We start from the raw sequence: 24,109 nt of genomic DNA, 5'->3' as shown, positions 1-24,109 counted from the left end.
CAACATTTTAACATTATATAATTCACCTACCCATATGATGTTAAGCCCTCTTATTATTTTTTTTTTTATTCCTCATGTTTGCTGAGTCCTGTATTTATTCAGTAGGTTACATAATTTGTACTGTTAATTCCATCTCGGCTAGAAAATGGAACAATAAGATTGTTTTATCTTACAGGTAATAATAATGTCATTAAAATTACAAGTTATTTAATGAGAATTGATGCCTACAAGGGCATTTTTCATTTACAGTCATTATATATTTTTATTCATTTTAATTAAAAATATTTTATTGAATATCACTGAATTCTATAACAATAATATTTTGGCTTTAATTTTGCAACAACATAATTATATCAGATTAATAAAAACCAAGTCATACTCGCAAGTGTATTATTATGTTAGAAATTAAAAAAAAAAGTATACTCATTAACAAGATTAAGTAAGGTTGGATTATTATGAAAACAAGAATTTTCTAATTGCTCTATTCATTTTTTTGGTTATGTAGTATTATTAAAACTTTACAAAATAAATTGTAGAATGTTATAAAAAAAAAGCAACACAGTCCTACATAGAGGTATTGTAAGTTACAGATTTCTTTAATAGCTATTTTACAAGAAATATTTTCATCATTATTCATATCATTAATTTTTTACTTACGAATTCGCGTACTTGATGTGCTATTTTAATCGATGAATAATTTAATTCATTCATTTTTTTTTTTTAGTAAATGTAAAGAAACTGGTAAAAGAATTTTAAACGTTGGAATAGAAGCACTTGTTTACAGGTTACTATAACAACCAGTTACGTCATTTTTCTTAAAATATTGAGTTTTAATTTAACACGCAGTTATTATTTTGTAATTAAATAATCATAATTACATCATTAAACAACAAAACCTGTTTATGAAAAATTGAAATATAATTTTAAACAATCCGGCCACTATACAGAACATATATCAAATTGACTTAAAATGGATGAACTAAGATAAATGATTGATAAATTATTCTTTAATTGTTATTAACCATTCATATATTAATTTTGAATATTAATATTTTATTTTTACCGAGAAAATACATTACAAAATATACTGGTTCAAAAAGTAAGTTTCTGAAAAACTTGCCTCGATCGGAAGTTACAGCAACAAGCCTGCTCTGTCTGTCTGTCTGTGTTTTCACCATAAAAGTGGACATTTTCTTTACATCAAAAGTTAACGTTTCGTTATCTATGAGGAAAATGGCATTCTCATCGGAGAAGAAAAACTGGTTTTGTGATTGAACACTGAGAAAACAATTAAAAGAGCTTTTTGAAAAGATTCCCTTAAAGCAATAACACGGCCTGAAAGCTCAATACATCTCGTATTTTAATCCTGATCTATTTTATTAGTTTCTGGAGTATTGAATGGAGGAATATTTTGGTCTGAAGACCTTTTCCTGGTTGACTTAAGAGGTGATCATATCCAGAATTCTCAACATTATAAGAACTATTCAATCGATGTTCTGACATTGAAAGGACTTTGTGGCCACTTGTAAATGGGAGTAATTATCAAGTAGGAAATCCGGGGAATATGCAAATACTATAAAGGTACATTACTTTGATTTGGATGCCACAATTATCAATGTACTTTGATCTTTGGTGTTTAGTTAACTGCACTAATAAAAATTAATGTTCATAATAGATCAATTGCCAGTTTTTAGGCAGTGTAATATGGATTAAAAATTGTTTAATTCCAAATACTTTATTTTTACTAAAATTCACATGTACAATTACTGTACATTATTCTACAAACTAGTTTTCATAAATAAAAATATATACCATATAATCCTAAAGATTTACAATTTAAATAGAAAAAACAAAGTTTTAATCATGCACATTAGTGAAAAAGATAGTGGCTAGGCACTTCATGAATTAAGAAAATTGTGTTAAAATAAATAACTATTAAAAAGATAAAAATGGATTTATAGCTGTCGAACGTAAATAAATGTTCACCCTCCCAATAGGAAGCGCTGGTAATTGATAATCAATCTTAGCAGTAAGTTTCATTTCCGCTGTATAAACTCCATCCCACTCCTAATTTTGGCAGTCTAATTTCGTGTTCCATGTGTTTGCTTGTCCTATATTGTTGGTTTCTTATTGCTGTTAGTAGTTATTATGTTCCTTTTTATTAGTATTCTATAATTTTTTTTTTATTTAGTTAATTGTATTGTTGATTATGGCAGATCCTAGATTAAAAACTCTTAAAATTAAAACAGGAATAGTTAAACGACTCGCTAAGGAAAAGGTTATGTATGAAAAAGAGGCTGACAACCAGAAAAATCGTATTGAAAAGTTGAAAAATGAAGGTAAGTTATGACTTTTTATAGATTTAAAAGGCATCATACCATTTCATTTAAATGTAGTAGTTCTTTGATATTGTAAATAAATCTGTTCGGATTGCTGTTTTTAGTATACTCCTACGAATATTCATCTTGTATTATTTTACTCATACAGAAAATACCGCCTATGTTGCTGAATTGCATATTTAAGTGTTCTGTTTCATAAGAAAAATTGTAAAACCATTGCTTCGTAAAAATAAACTTCGTATGTTAGCAAGACTGGTAGACCAAATTTAAATTATATATATATATATATATATTAAAAATTTGTTACAAACTTACTTCGCAAGAGTTTATAATTTCTGAAAAGGTACTTGTTTGTTATTGAAGTGATATTTTATTACCAATATTTAAAATACGTTTGTATTGACGTTAAAAATGTGAGGTGATTGTGAATTATATTGAAATTATTCAATTTCATTTGACTTGTTTAGGTGTTTAATTACCAGAAATTGCGTTTAAGTAAATAAAAGTTTCATGATATGGTAGTTAAGTTAATGCATTTTTTTTTACCACAGGCAATTTTCCACAATGCCTAGTATACACCAGCCACATTTCTGTTTCACTAGTCATAAGTCATTTTAAATATATTTTTCCCCATAATGTGTTAATCTTTTCCCCCATAATTAACCTGTTTTCATTTTAATAGTGTAATACCCTAAATAGTATATTTTGCCTAAATGATTAATTTAAATGAGCAAATCAGCAGTGTGTTCCAACAAAGTATCACATTCTAAGTAGGTAATAATTTAATTACTCATAACTTTTGTCAGTTGGCAATTGTAATATTTTCTACATCTTCCAACATACAGAAATTTTCCCAAAACTATATTTATGGTTGGATTTCAATTTTAAACTTAATCGTGCAATTGGTACTCTAAATTAGAACCATTAAACTGATTAATATGGACGAAGACCTTTTCAAATTGCCAAACTTCCAACAAATGAAATTTCTTGTAACTATTATTGAAGATTGATAGCTGACAACATAGTTTAAACTTGTATATCAACCTGCAGTAAATTTGTGTTTGTGAATTTATGAAATAAAATCTTATAAGAAATTAAAATCTTTGCTATAATATTAAAATGTAGCACTTTTACACAAAATATTCCATCATTTTTACAATGAAGTATGTGTAACTTTTTATTAAAAGAAATGTAGATAATACATGATTAAAAAAGACACCTGATCTGTTTAAAATAAATTTATATTGTTTTCAATTTATGAAACTATTACTGTACATTAAATTTTAAAAAAATTGTTTAAATATTATTATTTCTTGAAAATTACTTCTTCCATTTATTCTTCATTACTTTTTGCATGCTGTGTTTATTTTCAAAACTACATTACACACTGCACAAAATCCTATGAGATGTTTTCAGTTTCTTGCTTTATTAATAGTTTAAAATCATTTATGATTTAATAGTTTAATTTGTTTGTACACTGACCTTTAAGTAATGTTAAAGAAAGAAGCTCCGAGAGGAAATGTCAGGAAAACAGGATTGTCAAGTTAATTTCTCCAAATTGTGATTTTAATGCAATGAAAAAAGAACTGCATTGCTTAATTGGGCTGTAGGCAGTAAATCCACTTCACTAAAACCTTAAGTTTTTGTTAGGCATGACACTGTATTCTTAGATATAAGTGTTTCTTCAAATAAAGAAATAAAAATAATTTTTAAAAAATGACTATAAGTTTATTTTAGTTCAAAAAATTATTCACTGGCTGGATTGTAACCTTCTAACATTATATGTGGATTAATGTGTTACATTGTACTTTTCAGGAAGGTGTAACATTGCTAATTGCATGGATAGAATTTCTATTAATAATAGAATTAGTATTTCTGGGCCTTTTGTTGGATGAACTCATGGGAATTGATTTAGTTTATTAAATTAAACTATGATTTTTATTTGAAGTGCCTTAATTAAATGCCAAGCTTTTCATCATTATTAAATATCTGTGATGGTTATGTATATTTCCATCTGAGGTATATTATCTCTTGGGGCTTCCTCTAAAAGTCAGATTGAGTAACTATAAAAGTGGACTGTTAGATCATCGTTTGGCATCCATAAGCATGAATTATGATATCTAAAAATTAAACATATTAACTTGTGTATGCGTTTATATTTATGATTATGCATTTTTTTTTTTAAAAGAATAATCTCCACTACTACCAAACTCGACAACAGAATTGATTTCTTGTAACTCAACACAGTACTTAGCTCATGAGAAGTAGATGTATTTTTCTTCGATTGTAATTTTTAATAAATTGGCAAATGTAAAAGAATTGATTGAAAGTGAAATGAAAAACATACCTTTATATTTAATGTGGTAGGAACATTTAATTAATCTTGTGAGAGAATTTAGTGGTGTAAACAATTTTTTGGCCATTGACTGTATGCAAGCAACTCATACACAATGTACATCGTTGCCATCCTTAACATTCTGTATACATATATCATAATTTTATAACTCTTCTTCTTTTTCCTGTTTAGCCTCTGGTAACTATGTTTAGATAATACTTCAGAGGATGAATGAGGATGATATGTATAAGTGTATATGAAGTGTAGTCTTCTTGTGCATTCTCAGTTTGACCATTCCTGAGATGTGTGGTTAATTGAAACCCAACCATCAAAGAACACCGGTATCCACGATCTAGTATTCAAATCCGTGTAAAAATAGCTGGCTTTACTAGGACTTGAACGCTGGAACTCTCTAGACTTCCAAATCAGCTGATTTGGGAAGACGCGTTCACCACTAGACCAACCCGGTGGGTTCATAATTTTATAGCTAACTTTCAACATACCTCACTCAATGAAATTATTCAAAACTGTATTTGTAAACTGATCAATTGAATGATATATTATAAAAACATTAAAACATCTCTAAATTTTACAAAATTTCTTTGCCTATTTCATAATAAATAAATTTTCAATTTGGTCATTTGTTTTAATATACTTTGGTACAGTGAGCAATCTTTTCTCTGGTGAATTACATACCTATGTGTTTTGTTCATGTTTGATTTTCGGGATTGTACGCAACTTTAATCCCAGATTGATTATCCTCATAAATCAAGACAGGTTTTTCATGTATCTTAAAACAATAAAAAAATAATTTTTAACAAACAAGCTTTTTTGGTTGCTGTATTTACCGCCACACATTTGGCTTCAGTACTTCACAATTAAACACAATGCTGATTTTTGCAATACCAAGATACTAAATTTCCAAAAATTTTAAAGCTTGACTGGGAAGTTTTGATGTATCCACCATGTAGTCCTGACCTTACACTGTCAGACTACCACTTGTTTTAGTTTTTACAGAACTTTCTTAACGGTATAAAATTGGCTTCAAAAGAGGTCTGAAAAAATCCAGAAGTTCTACAGTGATGGGATTATGGTTTTGCTTCATTAATGGCAGTATGTGGTTGATCAAAATGTTACATATTTGGTTTAATAAAAGTCATTTAAAATATGAAGGAAAGTTTTGTACTAAAATACGAGGAAACATTTTGTTTTCCCAACTTGTTACTTAACTCAAATTATACCGATAATATGAAAGAAAAAATGTTATATTTGAAAATTTTGGGAAGTGAACCCTTTGTTACGTTGGTATTGTACATAGATTGTTTAATTACAAAATGTACAATACCCACATTAACTCTACAATTATTCATTTAATAATAAATTATCAGATACTGTATAAATTATAGAATTTTACAGTTATGACAATACACTGAAAAATACGTAACTCTGAAAATTTTCACACTAGCCTCGAGTAACTGATGAAAGCAGGAAGAAGTGAAGAAAAAGCTGTGAAAGAAATGAAGAAAAGCAGTGAGGCGCTGAAACAAACTATCCCCAGTTAGTAAGGAGTAGAAAGAGAATAAAGTTATATAAATCTAAAACAGCCAATATAAGTATATGGATGTACTATTCATTTAGCAGTTTCTAACAAAGAGCTTGAAATGTGCTAAAACTGTTACCAAAATATCCACTTCAAAGTGCAGATAATTATAAAGATGCAGCAATCAGAAAGATTTCTTCTGGTGAACCATTCCAGTTCTTGGTAGGGTAACAAAGTATTATTTCTTCTTCTTAATTGCAGCATATTAAAATTTATATAAACCATAACTGCTGAAAAATGAACAATATTATTGAAGATGTTATAAATAAACAGAAAATTTATGTCATGCCTAACTTGTAAATACCTTTTTTCATTGATTGATAAACAGGACAAAAATAAATAAATTTATTTCATAAAATTCATTTATATCACAAACATTTATTTCTGGTGTAGATTCAATATGAAGAATATATTTGTAATGGTAAGAACTCCAAATGAGTGTGACATGTTCAAGTTTAATTAGATCAAAGTATTAAATAACCTGATTATGATATTTCAATTGTGAAAGTGTCATATTGTTAAACAAAACGTTTGTTTGCTTCGTTTAAAATCTTATTAACATGATTTGTCGCACCAGAATCAATTAGACACAATGAATCGACCGACTAGTTCAAAATTACACAAGCCTGCAAAATTTGGATTGTGGAATGCTTTTTTAACTTTTGATAATTGATTCCTATGTATTTTTAGTGCTGAATCCGAAAGTAAACCTGATTTTTTTTTTCTGCCATGTGAGGAGTTGTCACAAATTGCAAATTTCAAAATTTGTAAAAAGTTGAAAAACTGCAAAAAATGTGATAATATAAAAGAGACATAAAATGGCTTTTTTTTAATAAATTATAGTTTATACAGTTTTTTGGCTTATACTATGCATTTTTATAGCTAAACAGTTGAGTGGTCGATGGTCAGTTGAAGTATGTATTTGGATTGAAGATGACATGATGGTGGGAGAGCTTGGCCGACAGGTTGTGACAAAACATAATGAGATGTAACATATTTATTGGCAGCTGTCTGCACCACTAATGCATCATGCAACTACTACTTTCTTCCACATTTTTTGGAAAGAGGGAAGAATTAGTCTTTTGCACTGATGTATGTGGGTTTTTGACTCTATATACCATTCGTAAGTATTGATTGGAGACTGTTGATAGATTTGTCCAAAAGAAGCCTCACAAAATTGTCCGTCATAATGGGAATATGTATCCGTCAATACCCGTCGGATATTCTTTCCATTTAAAATAAGGTTACAATAATTTGGAATTTGTTCCTGATAAAATTAAATAGGACAGTCAAAAGTGGATTATGTGTGGTGATCTCAAAATATTTATGCTCCAAGACAGGAGGATACACAAAGCTTCCTTCTTTTTGTGTGAATGGGATAGCAGAGACAGAGAAAATCATTGGATAAGGAAAGATTGGGCGAAAAGAGCTTCATTAGAACCTGGAACCAAATTGTGCTTCGAAAATCTCCTATAGATCTGAATAAAGTTCTCCTTCCACCTCTGCATATTAGGTTAGGCTTGATGAAGCAATTTGTCAAAGCCCTACCAAAAGAAGGTAAATGTTTTAAATACATCTGTGTCAAGTTTACAGTCTTATCAAAAACCAAATTAATAGAGGGTGTCTTTACTGGTCCTGACATTAGAAAACTTCTCAAAGATGGTAGTTTTGAAAAATGAATGGAAGTTGCAATAAAAGAAGCCTGGGGAGCTGTTAAAGACATAGTAACCAAGTTTCTGGGCAATAAGAAGGATCCCAACTTCAAATAAATTGTTGAAAACATGCTGCAAAAGTACAAAAATTTAGGCTGTTCCATGAGCTTCAAGTTCATGGAGGAAGTGAACCTTCAAGGTTCACTTCCTAAATTCACACGTGGACTATTTTTCTGAAATTCTGGGTGCTGTTAGTGAAGGGTGAGAGATTTCATCAGGACATGAAAGAAATGGAAAGAAGATATCAAGGAAAATGGACTGACTACTACGATGATGGTAGACTGTTGCTGGATGTAACTCCGAGATGAACCCTATAGAGAACATTAAAGGAAAAAGCGTGAAGCAGAGTACAAGCTGTCCAAAGAAACTTAAGTGCATGGAATAAAATTGTAAGTATTTTACATACTTCATCATTAAGGGTGGATAAAGAGGGGGGGGGGGGAGTGATTTCCAAATGCATGACGTACCTCACAAAAAATAATTAAATAAAAATAAATTAATTTAAAAGTGCACTGTAAATAGAAATTAGGCTTACTTTGTGACAATTTTCACAAAATAAGCTATTTTATTGTATCACATTATTGCAATTTTTCAACTTTTACAAATTTTGGAATTGCGATTTGTGAATAATCCTGTTGTGATGGGAAAAAATGAAGGTTATTTTCAGATTCAGTGCTAAAAAATACATAAGAATTAATTATCAGAAACTAAAACAACACAACCACCACAGTCTTGTGTTATGTATTACCTGTATACCATAGTGTTATGTAATAGTATACCACAATAGACATAATATAGGACATCTGTCTAGTAAAAATCATGATTATATGCTTTTTAACGTTCAATACCAACATTTTATTTAAATTTTTTTGGTGAAATAAAATTCATTTTTACCAGTTAGTGGCCTGTACAATTTGATATCAACAGTATAGATAAAACAAGTTGAATGTTGTAGATGCAATGGCAAATCATTAAGTGACAGAAATAATAAAGGGTAGAGATTGTTTTCTTGTGAGACACCTCAAACATTAAAGAACTTTGTAGATTGAATATTTTTAAAAATGACAAAAATTGATTTAATTAGGACTCAAAAAAGGCTAGAAGTTCATTAGTGAAATGGAATTCTATTTTTACATTATAGAAGTTATTATTTGCCGTAACTGAAATTTTTTTTAAATCCAGGTAAATAGCATTCATATGCAAATTTCTTTTTAGTTGTTGAGAAACATTTGGGTAAAAGTCATCAGATTAGTTACTGTAGATTTTTTTGGGTGTAAATCCATGTTGTCTTGCTGAAATATGACTCTTAACCTTATTAAATAATTTATTCAAAAAGTTTAGCTACTGAATTTAATATAAAAATAGGTCTATACTTTGAAATTTAATTAATTTTACCTGATGTATATATAAATGTATTAGAGAAATTTATTAAATGAACAAGTAAAATTTGAAGATTATAATTTATTTAAGACTGCTGACCATTGTATTGAAGTTATTGATATGTTTATAACATAATGCTGACTATATCTTGCAGTTATAATATATTTATATTATTTTAATTAAAATATACTGAAAACCTCTGAGGAAGACAATTAATTTCCTGAAAATGTGTGGATAAAAAATAAGAAAATAGGAAATAGTTGATATAAAAATGTAAATGATTTAATATCCATTTCTTTTCTATTCTCTATTATGTTGCATTATGTGTACCTTTATACAGATTTGTCTTCTGAACCATTTTCTTATATTAAGGAGTAGATAGGAAGCTGAATCTGGTTAATGTGGGCAGATGCAATAGCAACTTAAACCTCAGTTTTGTCAAATTGGCCAATAGTATTTGATCTGAGAAATTGAATAAACAAATCCAAGAATTGTATCTCCAGCAATTTTGTCAAAAAATACAATTTTTTAGGTTTGATGTACAATAACTTTGTTAAATTGTCAGTAAATTAACAAAATTGTTAGATAATCTAATTCTGAGAAAATCTATTAAGTAACGTCAGCTGAACATGAAGAGTTTAAGATGTTTGACTTGTATTAAAAAAGAAACAGACTGAAATGTAGCAGAAAAATTCTATTCTGTTCACATTTGCATCCTTTTTTTTCTGCCTGCCTGTGGGGCATTGGTTTATATTTATATTTTGTGTATGAAGAAATGCATTATTTCTTCTATTTTTTGTTGTTATAAAGTATTTGAGGCCCAAGCATACTGGGCTTTTTCAGAGCATCCATTTGTCTAAGTTTCAACAGCACAAATGTTTAAATAGTCATTTATTTTTCAGATTTTCATACAAAATTTGATGTTAACATGTTACCCTAAATTTTTATCGCCTTTACATTTTTTATTGTACTTAAGGTGAAATGGTGTGTTAACATTTCTGTTTATTTATGTGCTTTGTATGTATGTTATTCATTTACAATTTATTTTTGTAGCTTTTCTGTTTATTTCTAAGTTCTGAAGAAAATTAAGACGGAAAATTTTAAATTGTAAGATAATTATGATGTATATGTTTGTATAAATGTTTAAATTTAAAAAAAACTTAGTTTTTTTATTTTAATCAGATTATCTTCTTTTTGTTTTATTGATTGAGTATCAGTAGAACTGTGTGTAAATTTTGATTAAAAATTATGTTTTCTTGGAGATGTCAATAGTTATTTGCCTCATATGAGTAACTAAAACAGATATGTGATAAAAACTGTATTTAATGGTATGATTAAACGATTAATTTTGTTTAATGTATTTAATGGTATTCAAATTTAATCCCCCTTTGGGTATTTAAATTAAAACCAAGGGAGCATGATAACGCAAAGTGGGGGCATGACCATATCAAAAGAAAATATTAAAAAAATTTATTAATTTACTGAAAGGAAAGCAAAACAAAATACATTCTGACGTAATAAATAGAGACTGAATTATATGCAACATAAAATACTTGAAATATGCGTGCAGATATGCATGAAGAATGCTTAAAATATGCAAATTAATTACTTAAAAATAATTAAACAACTTAAAATAATTAAAAAATAGTAATGCTTGGTTTTTTGTTTCAAAATTAGCATACAATTAGTAAATAGTTGAATAACATATCGATAAATTCTATAATTAACAATTTAATATTTTCTTACTTTTGTAAACGTAAACAATCTGGTACTGTTCAAAATGTTCGGTAGTAAGATTGTGTCTTCGATCATTCAAAATATTTTTATAAGTGGAAAAGGATCGTTCCACATCCACTGAAGTAACTGAGCAGTATTTGAATTTGGGTGCTATGTTAGCACTTATTGTTTCTGGCAAAAGTTCACCTGTCCATTAATAAAACTATCAATTTGACACAAATGTTCAAACCCTGGATTATTGTTCAAAATGATTTCTAATTTTTCTTTAAGTTTACACAGTTATACCTCTGACAATCCAGAGTTCATTTGGCGGATTTTACTACTCATTAACTGAATAAATTCAGTCAATGCCAAACCTTGAGTTTCAAGTTTTTTAATACTCACAGGTATGTGGGGAAAAATGAGTGCTAATCACAGCTATGTTTTTTTTAATACTAGAATCGTTAAATGCTTGGACTGACAGACTGCCATAGCCTCTGCACTGTCAAAGCCATTTACTACACCTTTGATGGCCTCAGAATGCTCATTGTAAAGCAGTACAGCTTCAATCCACATTCACCTTTGAGTTGCCACTGGGTTGGGAGGTAAAGGCACATTTGGCAGTTTTTCTTTATAGATCTTATTGCGAGCAGGTGCCTTATGAAATCAGTTTAATTTACATTCCCAAACGTGGATCATACTTCTTCAGTGAGTCGATGTCCTCTGTGAGCAAAGCATGTCACATTAATCCGGATAAAATACTTGGAGGGCTTTGGCTGCCTTGATCATAAAGGGAGCAGCACCTGAGAGGAATATAAACATTAAACACTCTTTCATCTGCAGAAGATTCAGGAAATATTTTTTTAATACCCTCATTCACAAATCTGGCGATCGTAGAATGGTTTGTCTGTTGAAGGCCTTTGCAGGCCACCAGATATGAAGAAGAAGGCTCTAGTTATAATGTACCAACAATTAAATTTGCAGTGTAATGGCCACAACTGTCAGTATTTTCGTCAGCTGAAATCCAAATATTGTTATCCTTGCGTTCATTGCGTATTTCTTCCAGAACGTGTAGGTAAATTGTTGGTATGTAATTTTTACGCAATGTTGATTCATTTTTTATTTTGATTCAAGCAATATTTTCGCAGAAAATCTTTGAAGGTAGGATTTGTAAGTTTTTGAAGAGGAATATTACTTGTAAGCAATGCTTCACATAAATCCATACTAAAATGGTTTTTTGTTTACCTTTGGAAGTGAAATCATTGCTACTTGCCGCTGTTATAAGTCTTGTGGGCTTTTCTTTTGCAGTCCTGTGAAATGAAGACTTGTCTTGACATGCTGGTTTATTTGAAACTTTTTTGTGTACGAAATATTTTTCTCGCAAACTTGAAGGTATAAAATATTATCAATATAAAATTGAGCTGTCTATGAAGAGGCTTTTTTTTTGGTTGGTATGGTACACATTAAACTTTGTTTAAATAAATAAAAAACTAAATTAATGCAATAAGCGCGTAAACAATAACTTGTGTAATTTAATTGTTTAGTGAGAGGAGTGCTGCAGTAGGGGTGCACGACACAACGGTATTGTCCATGATTGTCTTGCGTGAGTCTGTGTTTTATTTGGCCTCATAATAATTATCCTACCAAAACCATAGACGCGTGGCTGCTAAGTGCGCTCTAAGAGCCGTGCAACTAATAGGTTTGGCTGGCTACAACGTAAGATTTCATTTATTAACTAGGTACCCTACCGAAAAATATTGTAAATATAGCGAAAATATGCATCATCACCAGATTTTAAGGAAAATATGCAGTAACTGGTGAGAATGGGCTTAATATGCTAATGCATAAAGTCTGGTCTCTAATAATAAATAATAAAATATACATTTATACTGTTATAATTCACTTATAAATAGGATTGTATCAGTACTGCACAATATATTTAAAAATTAATTAACGTATCAATACTAAATTAAAAACAAGTTTAATAATTATTAGTGACTCCCTTGGGTCTGTCTTGCAGAGCAAAGTTTTTCAAAGGAAGGTTTAATATTAGAAGAAGACATTCTGAGTTCTTTTTCAATATTTAGCTGAGATCTGTATTTTTTCTTCAAAGCAGTCACTGCAGAAAATCCACTTTTGCAAAGGTAGATGTTGAAAACTGGAGTAGTATACAAAATGTTCTTTTTTTCAGAAAACTCATCCACCCTTGCCCAAAATTCAATGTGTGATTTATTACTAAGTTATCTTTTGATTTCACCACTTGCTGTGTCTATGAAGATTTCTTTTACGGCAGTTGAGAGCCCTTGAGGAGTATTTTGAAATCGATCTAACCCATTCGTAACTTGCTACCAAGTTGTTGTCAGCAAGAAAATACTTTTTAAAATTCTTTGCACTCTTTGTTTGCCTCGCTCATAAAATCATTTAAGATAGCAAATAATAGAGTGCTGTTGCTTTGAGTTCTATTGGTTTGTGGAAAAGTAGTTCTTCTACTGCTAACATACCATCACGAAATTAACATAGGCAATGAAATGAGCATCTGTATTGCTATCTGTTGCCTCATCAAGCTGAATTGAAAACAATTTGTCACGCAACTTCCTGAAAAGCTGATGCTGTATGTCTTCAGCTATATCACCGATTTGATGAGTAACAGTAATATTTGTTAGAGGTATGGAGTGCAATTGTTTGGAAAAGTTATCTCTAAACATAGTTTCTACAATCTCAATTGCATCTGGCAAAATAAGCTCTTCACCAATGGTGTGAGGCTTTTTACATCCTACTTTTTTATATGAAACTTTGTAAGAGTCAAGTTGAGCTTTTTCATTCACAAAGGTTTTTTTAAAAATGATATTTGCTCTTTTATGATATTAATTTGAAAAATTCTAGGGGTTTGTTAATGTACACACTATGAAGTACTTCCAAATGTTTATTAGGTTTCACCCCTCAAAATGTTTTTTAAAAAAATGTTTATTAGGTTTCTGCTTCCAACATTTTTGAGCAGATGACACATAGGGGCCTTTCTTCTTCATTTATCCTGCTACTGGTAAACCCAAAATTTAAGTATTCTTGAGAATATCTTATTGATTTTATTTTCGAACCACGCTTGTCTGTGCAATTGTTGATGTTTCACTATTTTCTAATGCTCGCTTCTGCCAATTTAACCATGATTCTGTATAAATATACTGCCATGAGTATTTAATACCATGAATTGCAAATTACAACATAAACATTCATCATAAATTTGATAGCGATAGAAAGATCGACTTGACTGAGACTGACTGGAATTGAACGAGGTGCAGAAATTGTACACATTTGCACAGATGGTCGCTTAAACATTCCAGAATATTTGAGACAAATCGGAACTTCTCCCCAAGCCATGAGAATGTGTGATATGGTGGATGTAAGACAGAGAGCAATAGAGAGGCACCGATTCTAGTTTTGTCACTGCAGCAGATTGGTGTTGCTAAATATCAATAATTTACTTATTCTTGATAATTTGTAAGGTTTGTAATTAGGTCGTAGTGTAGCTTTAGCGTCAAAGTATTCGAAATATATTGTTATTGTTTGTAGATGAAAAATTATGATTGAAAATTGGGTCGTAAATACTGAAAGGTTGATAAATGCTGGTATGCAGTATACCTATTATGGAAATAGGAACAGTACTGTAGGATAATTGTGTATCATTTAACGTGTAATTCATTTTAGTCCTTGTATATAATGATAAGTTATTAATTTCAGTGCTTTGATGTAGTGTCAGCTAAGAGTAACAAATGATATTGTTATATTGTGAATGATAATGATATATTTATTGATCCTTTTAATTTAAATGGTTGGAGAAATGTGGTTTGTTTCAAATTCTGTTTGAATTTCAATTCTAAGTATATTGATATTTTGTGTATCGATTGATGCATTATTTCTTCTATTTATTCACATGCTGTTTATTTTTTATTTTAATATGATCAACTTGCAAATATATTTTTCATTGTTAACTTAAGTTACCATTGTCATTTATGCAATTTTTTCAATTGCTATTGTAAATTACTTTCATTCAAAATCAATATTTGCAAATTTCAGATGTAGATTTAAGAACTGTTAAATAAGAGATAAGTAAGTGCTATTTATATATATACACATATATTTTAATTTTATAATATATGTATTATAAAATTAAATATATATAATATTTAATATTAATTATATTTTTATAAATAGATTTATAGATGTATTTAAATAGAAATAAAAGTAAAATTCAGCTATCAAGAATGCTTTCAAGGGTTCCCCTCATAGTCAGTTGATCATAAAATTTAAAATACTTCAAATTACACATTAAAAAATACATCAAGAAATTAAAATTATCGTGTATATAATATATGTAGTCAACAATTAAAATTAAAGTTAATTAATATAAATATAAAGTTAACAATTAATATAAAAAAATATTTTAAAATTGTTTATCTCTTAAATATGTTTGTGGCTAGCCATCACATACAGTACTGATCACAAAATCAGTACTTTATGTAGTGGCTAGCCACAAGCATATTTAAGAGATTGATTAATAATTTAACAATATTTTTTATATTATTAAGATTGTTTAATTTTTTATTTTAATTGTTGACTACGTATATACTGTATACCCGATCATTTTAATTTCTTGACATATTTTTTAATGTGTAATTTGAAGTCTTTTAAATTTTTATTATCTACTGACAAATGAGGGGAATATATCATTGTATAAGGTGCATTTAATACTCTCCCTTTTATATTAACCTTGTAATAATTACTGAATTTTATTAATTTTTATGACTTGATAAAAAAGGGTGGAGTTGTGCAGCAGTAATTGAAGTAAGGTGGCACATTGTAATAGATGTGATTTTAAGTTTAAGATTAATAGTGATATTATAAAAATAACCCACTGTCTTATTTAATTTTTTTATATAATGTGTAATTAAACTGTAAATTTAAATTAAAATTATATGACATAAAATCAAAATATTCGATATTTAATTTCTTCCAAAATTTCACCTTCATTGATCTAGCTAACCTAGAATTACTTACTAGGGTGATTGACTCAAGATGGTCACTGTTGAGATCTCAGAAACTATAGGTTTTATGAGAAACTTAAAATGGTGAACCTTCCCTAGATTTTTCCCTTCTTTAAAAATACAGTATTACCATTCTTCCAATATGGCGGCCCACTTCATTTTTTTTAAATGGAAACTTCATGTTTATATTGCATTTTTTTGTATTTCACTCTAAATGCACCATTATGGACTTATGGGTTGACAATTGTAAACAAACAAAAATTATGCAATTTTAATGCTAAATATTTATCAACTATTCTGTGCTGAAAAACTGCAATTTCTCTTTGTTGAAGAATTTTGTACAACATTCATCACAACGCATTATTAAAGCTGTTAATGAAGTTTTCAGGAGAGCAGCTGCCTGCATTTTTATTAGGCATTGTCAGTTTGTATGACGTTTGTAAATCAAATACGGTGACTATTATTTTAAATGCAAATGTAATGTATTAGTATCTGGTTTTCAGATAATATAATTAAAGTTTGAAAATTAAGTAAAGCAGAAAGTAAAGTAAAGGTAAGATTAAAAGGCTTTTTGTACCTTGAGTAGTGTGGTTCAAGTTTTATTTATTAGGAATAAAGAATTGCAACAGAATTGCAGTGCCAGTTACAGCAGATTTTTCCAAATGCCCTCCTCCATAAATTGAAATGTAGTCAGTCGCTTTCCTGAAAATGTCATCAACAACTGATAAATATTTAGCATTAAATTATATTTGTAAGTTAGCAATTGCTAGCCTGTAGCTTTGTAAAAGCTGTGTTTAGAAAAAACTATCCAGGAATAAAAATCTCTCAGTACTATTTTTTACCCAAAAATGTTATAACATGAGGGTTTCCTTTGAAATAATGAAATTGGCCTCCATATCGGAAAAGGGCAAAGATTTCAAAAATGTATTTTTAATGTAGGGAAAAATCTAGGGAAGGTTCCCCATTTAAAGTTTGTCCTAAAACTTATAGTTTGTGAGATGCCAGTGGTCTTGAGTTGATCACTGTATAATTAACCAAATTTTCAAAATTTTGATTTATTTAGTATAACTCAACTATATCTTATAAAGATAAACATGTTATCTTCAAACAGTTGATTATCAGAATATTCAAACATTAGTAACGTCATTAATTAATCTCTTTGTTATCCTGTTAATTCCCTGATCAGAAAGATTGTTGAAAATTTCCATTTCATGTGCTAATTCGTACTGCATCTAGCCTGTAATCTATCCATTTATTGTTTTAAAATATTTGCCTACCACTTTAATTTATACATCTAACATTAAAAATACGTCATGTTTCTTACATTTTCAGAACTTCAATTGAGTTATTCCCTTCCAGAGATCCAGCTGGGATGCTATCTGATCTTCAAAATAGTTTTATTTTTAAATAAGTAAAATAAAATATTAAGAATATATAATATAAATATTTAAAAAAATTATAAATCTATAAAATATATTATAAATTGTTATAAAATATGCTTTTGTTGTACTGAACTGCATGTAATAATGATGATGATGTAATTTTTCTAGGAAAAGATGAATATGATATAAGGAAACAGGAAGAAGTGCTTCAAGAAAGTCTTATGATGGTACCAGATTGTCAACGAAGACTCCTTAAAGCGTTTGAAGAACTTCAAAGTATTCTTACTTCTGAATCAGATCTTAAAGAACAAGAAGATTATTTAGCTGCACAGAAAGTATTAGATGATGCTAAACCACAGTTACCGTCTCCAGTAGAAGTGACACATTTCTGCTAAATTTAATAATTTCTATATTTAACAAATTAGATGAAATTATACAGCTAATACTACTAATTTGTACTATTGCTTTATTATTTAAAAAGACTTAATAATTAATTTATTGTTTATGCTTTATTTAATTTGCTCATAAATTAGAGTGTGGTATGTTAACTTTTTTTTATCAGGTTATGAAATTGAATTATTTTTGATTGACGAATTATTAAAAATATTTACAGATTATTTAATTATTTAGTAGAATTTAAGTATTATGAATTTTTAATTTTTATTTTTAATATATATAATTTCAGTTTATACATAACTTTTTCATTTTAATTAATAAATTTTTAAATGAAACTTTAACAGAGTTTAATGTTTTTCTGCTTAAATTTAATTACTAGTTATTGAAACATTTATTTATTTATTTATATTTAGTATTGTGTCTAAACATTATAGTTTTGAAATGCAAGGATACAATTGTGAATTTATGAATAAAAGTCATGTGAATTGTGATAATACGATTGGATATGGAAATGATTTTTCTTTAAATTGGAGTAATGGACAGAACTGTTCGCAGAATGTTGTACGATCTGAAGGATTTATCAGATCTCCTCTACCGCCAATTCCTCCTCCACCGTTACCTCCACCTGCATATATGAATTATGATCAACAGCTGAAGCCACAGTTCTCTGGTGCACAATTTCCTCATTCACCAGCTATACAAAGGACAGACAATACAATGTTTCTTTCTGATTCGACTTATTGCTATCCTGAAACAAATGTAAATGTTCAGCAATGTACATCATCTTATCCGCAGGAGTGCCATCAATTCCAGATGAATCGACCTCCAGTAGCAGCATCTTATATGATGTATAATCATTCATTGAATACATTACCGCAACAACAAGCCAATGCAATTGCAATTCATCCAAATTTAATTATAAAAGATGGTACTTTATTATTTGCTTCTGAGGAATATAGTATCGATGAAAATTGGATTAAAAACTGGTTAAATCGTATTGGAAAATCTAGTTCAACATCAAAGTTAATTAAAAATGAATTGAGTACTTCATCTTCAAAAATCAAGGTAATTTTTTAAAAAGTTTTGTTCTTTTTTCTTACTTCAGCATTTTAAAAATATTATTTATTTTTTATAGTTTAAATTACTTTATAAATACATTCTGGTAATGCAAAGAAAAAGTGTTTCTTCAATTATTGGAATGTTTCGTGGAACATGATTTTGTTGGAGATTGTATACAACTCTTTTATCATATTTTCGTTAGTCTCATTTATGATTTTAAAATTATGAATTACGTGTGCTTTTGTATTTTATTGCCTCTTTCTCTCGGTTTAACATAAATTGAATTAGATTAGCTAATTTTTTTTAAAATTTTTATACTCAAACCATATGTGACTTGCTCTGCTAGCCATTTTTTTTTTAACAGTCTAGTCTCTTCATTTCTTCTTTTTTAATATGACCAATTCTCAGTAGTGTTGAAATCAAGGGAGATCCCCTCCTAACAAATGTATATTTCTACTTCATTATGAAGAAGATAGTGAGATCTTACTGAAATATTAATCTTTGCTTTCTGCTAGATGCAGAACTTTGTTTATATATATATATATATATATATATATGTATATACTGGATGTTTCTGGATTAGTGTTGAATAATGAATTTCAAAACTGAATTCATCAATTTCTTCCCTTCGAAGATCACTTTTTTTTGAGGGTCGAAATCTATAACCTAGTTAGCAAGACATCTCTTTTAGTAATTTTTTTCTTTTTAGCCACACATTCCTTTTTTTAATGTCTCTTTTTTCAGATGGATAATAAAATTCACAGCTTTTAAACTAATTCCACATTATACAGCAAATTTAATGGTTAACATTAAAGATTGAAGCAAATTTTGAGTTCATTTTCTATTGTAGGTCCACTAAAACTGTATGATAACAACATAAAATGACATGATGTATGGTAAAAACTAAACTTACTGCAGCAAAAAATAAAAAATTAATTAAAAACTTTTTAAAACATTGATAAAGTAACTTCACACTAGATTAAAAGACAAATAGCTGAGACTGTAGCTGCTACAAAATAACCAAAAACATGGCCTTGCAAAGAGCAGTATGACTAACTTAACTGGAGTTTTCTGTTACAGTAATGTTTACATTAATTTTTACAATACCAGGCGATTCAGAAAGGACTTCACAACTATAAAAGCATATAACAATTTATTTAGATAACTTATAAATTTGGTTGAGGTCTCATTTCATAGCAAAACACATCAAGTTTTGACTCTAGTTCATTAGTACTGAATTCAGCCATCAGTGTTGTTAAAAATGGATACATTTACTGGTGTGGAAGTGCTTGCTGTATATTTTGGTTTCACAATTTGCTGTCAGCAACTGCAGTTCAATGTAATTTTCATAGAGTACAGTAGGGAGCTTCCTAGTAGGAATGGAATTTACTCTTGACACCAAACTTTCATTGAGACAAGTTGTTCTGTTAAACATACAAATTCACCAGGATGTCCACACATCCCTGAAGCTGCTGTTGAGCAACTCAGAGAAAGCTTTGCATGTAATCAGAAGACATCAACTCTGTGTATGTCATGTGAGACTGGCATTCCACAAACAACTGTTTTGCGTGTATTATGTAAACACAAAAGACTATGGACTGTTCTTCCAGGAGGCAACTGAAATTGTATTGTTTATTTGGACATACTTTTCAAATTTTCAAATTCCTTAGTTAGACAATGATGACCAAGATGAATGCAGTTACTATCAGCAGGAAGGCTGCTGATAGATTTTTAGTTGGCAAACCTCACTACCTCCTAAAAATTGAGATTTCCTTGATATTTGACTCCCAGATTGGTAGATTGGTCAGGAAGGTCCAATTGCATGGCCACTTAACTCCCCAGGTTTGACCTGCTAGATTTATTTTGTGGGGTTTCATTAAAATCTGGTTTATCAAAGGTTTACCACCTTTGCCTGCTAATCTTGTTGAGCTAAGACTTTGAATTAACACCGAAGCTGCAGAAGGAACGCCTGACTTGCTGGCTACAGTCTGGAATGAAATCGATTTCAGGAAGGATGTATGTCGCACTAGAAATGAAAGCCATATCAGACCAAAGTGAATGTTGGGTGACAACCTTTGATGTGTTTTCTATGAGAAAAACACATCAAACACTTACCTTGACCGAATTGGTAAGTCATCTCAATAAATTTTTATGTGCTTTGAAAGTTGTAAGTTCTTTTTGGAATTGCCCAGTACTGTACTTGTTTACACTTTCTAGACTTTGATGATTTATTTTTTTACTTTACGAGGGTCATTCACATATAAAGTAGAATTTCTTTACATAGCTTTACTGATATTAGATAAAATTACAAATAAATTACCTTATTTTTCTACACAGTTTCCTTCATCGGAAGTACATTTTCTCCATCGGAAAGGTAGTTTCCTGATCCCCTCATCAAAAAAACAAGATGGCTTCCCAAACAACCGATTGTGCACATAATGCTTGACTGTGGCATCATCTTTGATTCTTTCCCCTCCTAAAGCTTCTTTCAGCAAGCCAAACATGTAGAAATCACACAGTGATCTAGAAATCGTAGTGATTTTAGTGAGTTTATTGCAAGTCTGAGCTGCTGTATGCAGCTGTGCGTTGTGGTAAAGGGGAGGTTATTGTAAATCTGTTAACATCATTTGTTGTAATAAGCAGCCCAGCCATCATACAACAACTGGCTGCATTTACCATCTTCATTCATTCAGAAAACTAATCAACAACATTGAGACTCAAAACATATTTGCCAGATTGTTTCCAGTTGATAGTGTTTTTTGGCCTTGATCAGTGCTCCCTTACCACTTTTCCACCACTCCATACTTGTTTTCTCGCTTTGCGGGGTGTGGTGGTTGACCCTTGTTTCATTGCAGGTCACACAATACTTGATAAAGTATTTATCTATATTTTATTGATAAAAAATTCCTCTTCTTCATTTTGATTCAGAAGCTATTGACAGATATCTTTCTGGATGTTTCTCTGTGCCTCAGTGAGAAGATTGAACTCACTTTGCTGTATCCAGGAATGTCTGAAAACATTGTATGTATACTCCCAACACTTATGACCACCTCTGATGAAGCTTAGTGATGGTTATGTGGCAGTCATTTTCCACAAGGTCATGAACGACCTGAATGTTGACATTATTGATGCTGATATGGATGATGTTTGTGACTTTCGTTCTCCAGTGCATCACTGCCACTTAAAAATTTTTTGGCCTAAAAAACACTTGATCGATTTGTTGAGAAGTCAGATTATAATTTGTGCAACAGATGATGGTACCTCCTGCTTAGACTTAGATGGGAATGTGACCTATAGGCGTGGCCTTCTGGTTGCTTCCCACCAACGATATCCAACTAACTATCTGCTCTTCCTCAATCTGTGCAGCAAAATTCCAGTTTACATTTGGATGACTCTTGTAGTTTACACTGCTTTATTAAACTTTGAATAGTAATTGACATGACAAATTATATTGAAGAATTATGTAGTATGATTAAATTTTTATTTTTCAAATAGAATAGAATTTCTATTCATTAGTAATCAGGATTAGAGCTGTAATAGATAACAGAGAAGTGCACTTGAAAGTAAAGCAGTATGTAGATAATAAAAATGTGTAATGTATGTCTGTCCTATAATTTAATTATGAAGGGTTTTTTGTTTGTTCGGGATAAACAAAAAAACTAATCTATCAGTTGCAACCAAATTTTTACCCATGTTTCTTGGCATAATTTTGAAGGTTTTTTGATATATTCCATCTCAAAAAAAAATATATATCTAGCAGTGGAGATTTGCCAGTTGAAGCACAAACTTCAATGAATTGAATTAATGATGTGTGAACTGTGACAAAAATCAATTTGTGAGTGGGTTTGAACTGAATGATTGAATCAATTAAATGAATAGTATTACAAAAAAAAAGTAATAGAATTAAATTTATGTTAAATAAAAAATCTGTAGTATTATATAAAGAAGAGGGTTTTTGTTTGTTTGAGATAAACGAAAAACTACTTGATCAATCGCAGTCAAATTTTTATCCATTTTCTTGGTTAATTGAGTAAGAGGTTTTAAATACATTTCATCTCAAGAACCAGCCGATCGATTGCTTTAAAATTTTCAAGATACATTTGTATTACACCATGGAAGATTTTAAGCCACAGACGGAGGCCCTAGCTCCCTTTAAGGTTAACATATTAAAAATATTCATTAAGGGAAAAAAGAATAATCCTTTCATTATATTTCTGCCTCCATGGCAATGAAATAAGTTATGAATCTTTCACCATCAAAGGTGTATGTGTTTGAGTTACCCTAGCTAATATTATTCTGCCTTTTGTAATTTAGTTTCTTTTTCATATTTTATTAAGCCTGAATACTTTAATTGTTATTTATCAGTTTTTTCACAACCATGAGCATAATGAATACTGAAGAGGTCCAGAAGGTAGAGCTGTCTGTGTAGATGGGAATAGCGACCGAAGCGAGCTCTGCAGAGTGACAAGGGCGCTGGTCCTCCTGTTCCCCTGGTAAAACCGAATGGTGAACGAAGTGAGCTCTGCAGCCCTGGGGTAGAACCTGTAGCTGCGGGAGGCCCTGAGAAGCCTCTGAGTTGGCTCCAGGGTTTTTTCTGGGCCAACCTAGGCCCAGAGGATCCAGGGTCTGGCTAGACGGGCCAGCTAGTCATTTATAAAAGAGAATTACACTGTTGTAATACAGTATGGTTTATTATACAGTAATAATTTGATGTTGCAACACAAGCAGAATTTAAAAAGAGAAACTATGATAGATGCTAAAAACTATAATGTTACTATATATGTAATTCCCATTATTTTACTGAAAAATGCACCTAATTTAAGTGAAAATAAGGAAAATTCATCATTAAATACAAGACTTTCTTGAGCTGCATGAATTTTATATAAAATTTTGGAAGAAAATTTTTTTTTATACATTTTGAATATTGGAATAAAATTATAATTTTCAGTAAACGGAGTGTAGGTTAACACATAAGTGATAAGGAAAAGATGGGTTACCCCTGATTTTTTATCATAATTACAAATTAAGTTTTTATTCGTAGGAAAAAATATATTGCCACAATTATGTAGAGAGTAACATCTTTAATGGGCAGAATTGTACATGAAAATTTTATTTCTTAGACACTGTTGATCAGATGAAAAATTTTAACAA

General features: G+C 29.8%; 2 protein-coding genes across 3 annotated transcripts in view; both read left to right on the top strand.

The window, feature by feature from the left end:
* Window positions 1-2,060: 2,060 nt before the first annotated feature.
* Window positions 2,061-18,052, top strand: LOC142323050 (tubulin-specific chaperone A-like). Its single transcript, XM_075362163.1, has 2 exons — window positions 2,061-2,339; window positions 17,672-18,052. Exons 1-2 carry the CDS (start codon window positions 2,210-2,212, stop codon window positions 17,896-17,898), a joined length of 357 nt encoding a protein of 118 aa, XP_075218278.1. The 5' UTR covers window positions 2,061-2,209; the 3' UTR covers window positions 17,899-18,052.
* Window positions 18,053-18,194: 142 nt separating this feature from the next.
* LOC142323042 (uncharacterized) overlaps window positions 18,195-24,109 on the top strand; it is a 28,051-nt gene continuing 22,136 nt past the window's right edge. For both annotated transcript variants that reach the window (XM_075362139.1, XM_075362149.1), the window contains exon 1: window positions 18,195-18,964. In XM_075362139.1, the coding sequence (XP_075218254.1) occupies window positions 18,341-18,964 (624 nt within the window). In that variant the 5' untranslated portion in view covers window positions 18,195-18,340. The remainder of the gene's footprint in view (window positions 18,965-24,109) is intronic.

The sequence above is a fragment of the Lycorma delicatula genome, chromosome 1 (assembly GCF_047948215.1).
Source record: "Lycorma delicatula isolate Av1 chromosome 1, ASM4794821v1, whole genome shotgun sequence".
Lineage (NCBI taxonomy): Eukaryota > Metazoa > Arthropoda > Insecta > Hemiptera > Fulgoridae > Lycorma > Lycorma delicatula.
Note: the sequence above shows the minus strand (reverse complement) of the source record. Positions and strands in the feature narration are given on the sequence as shown.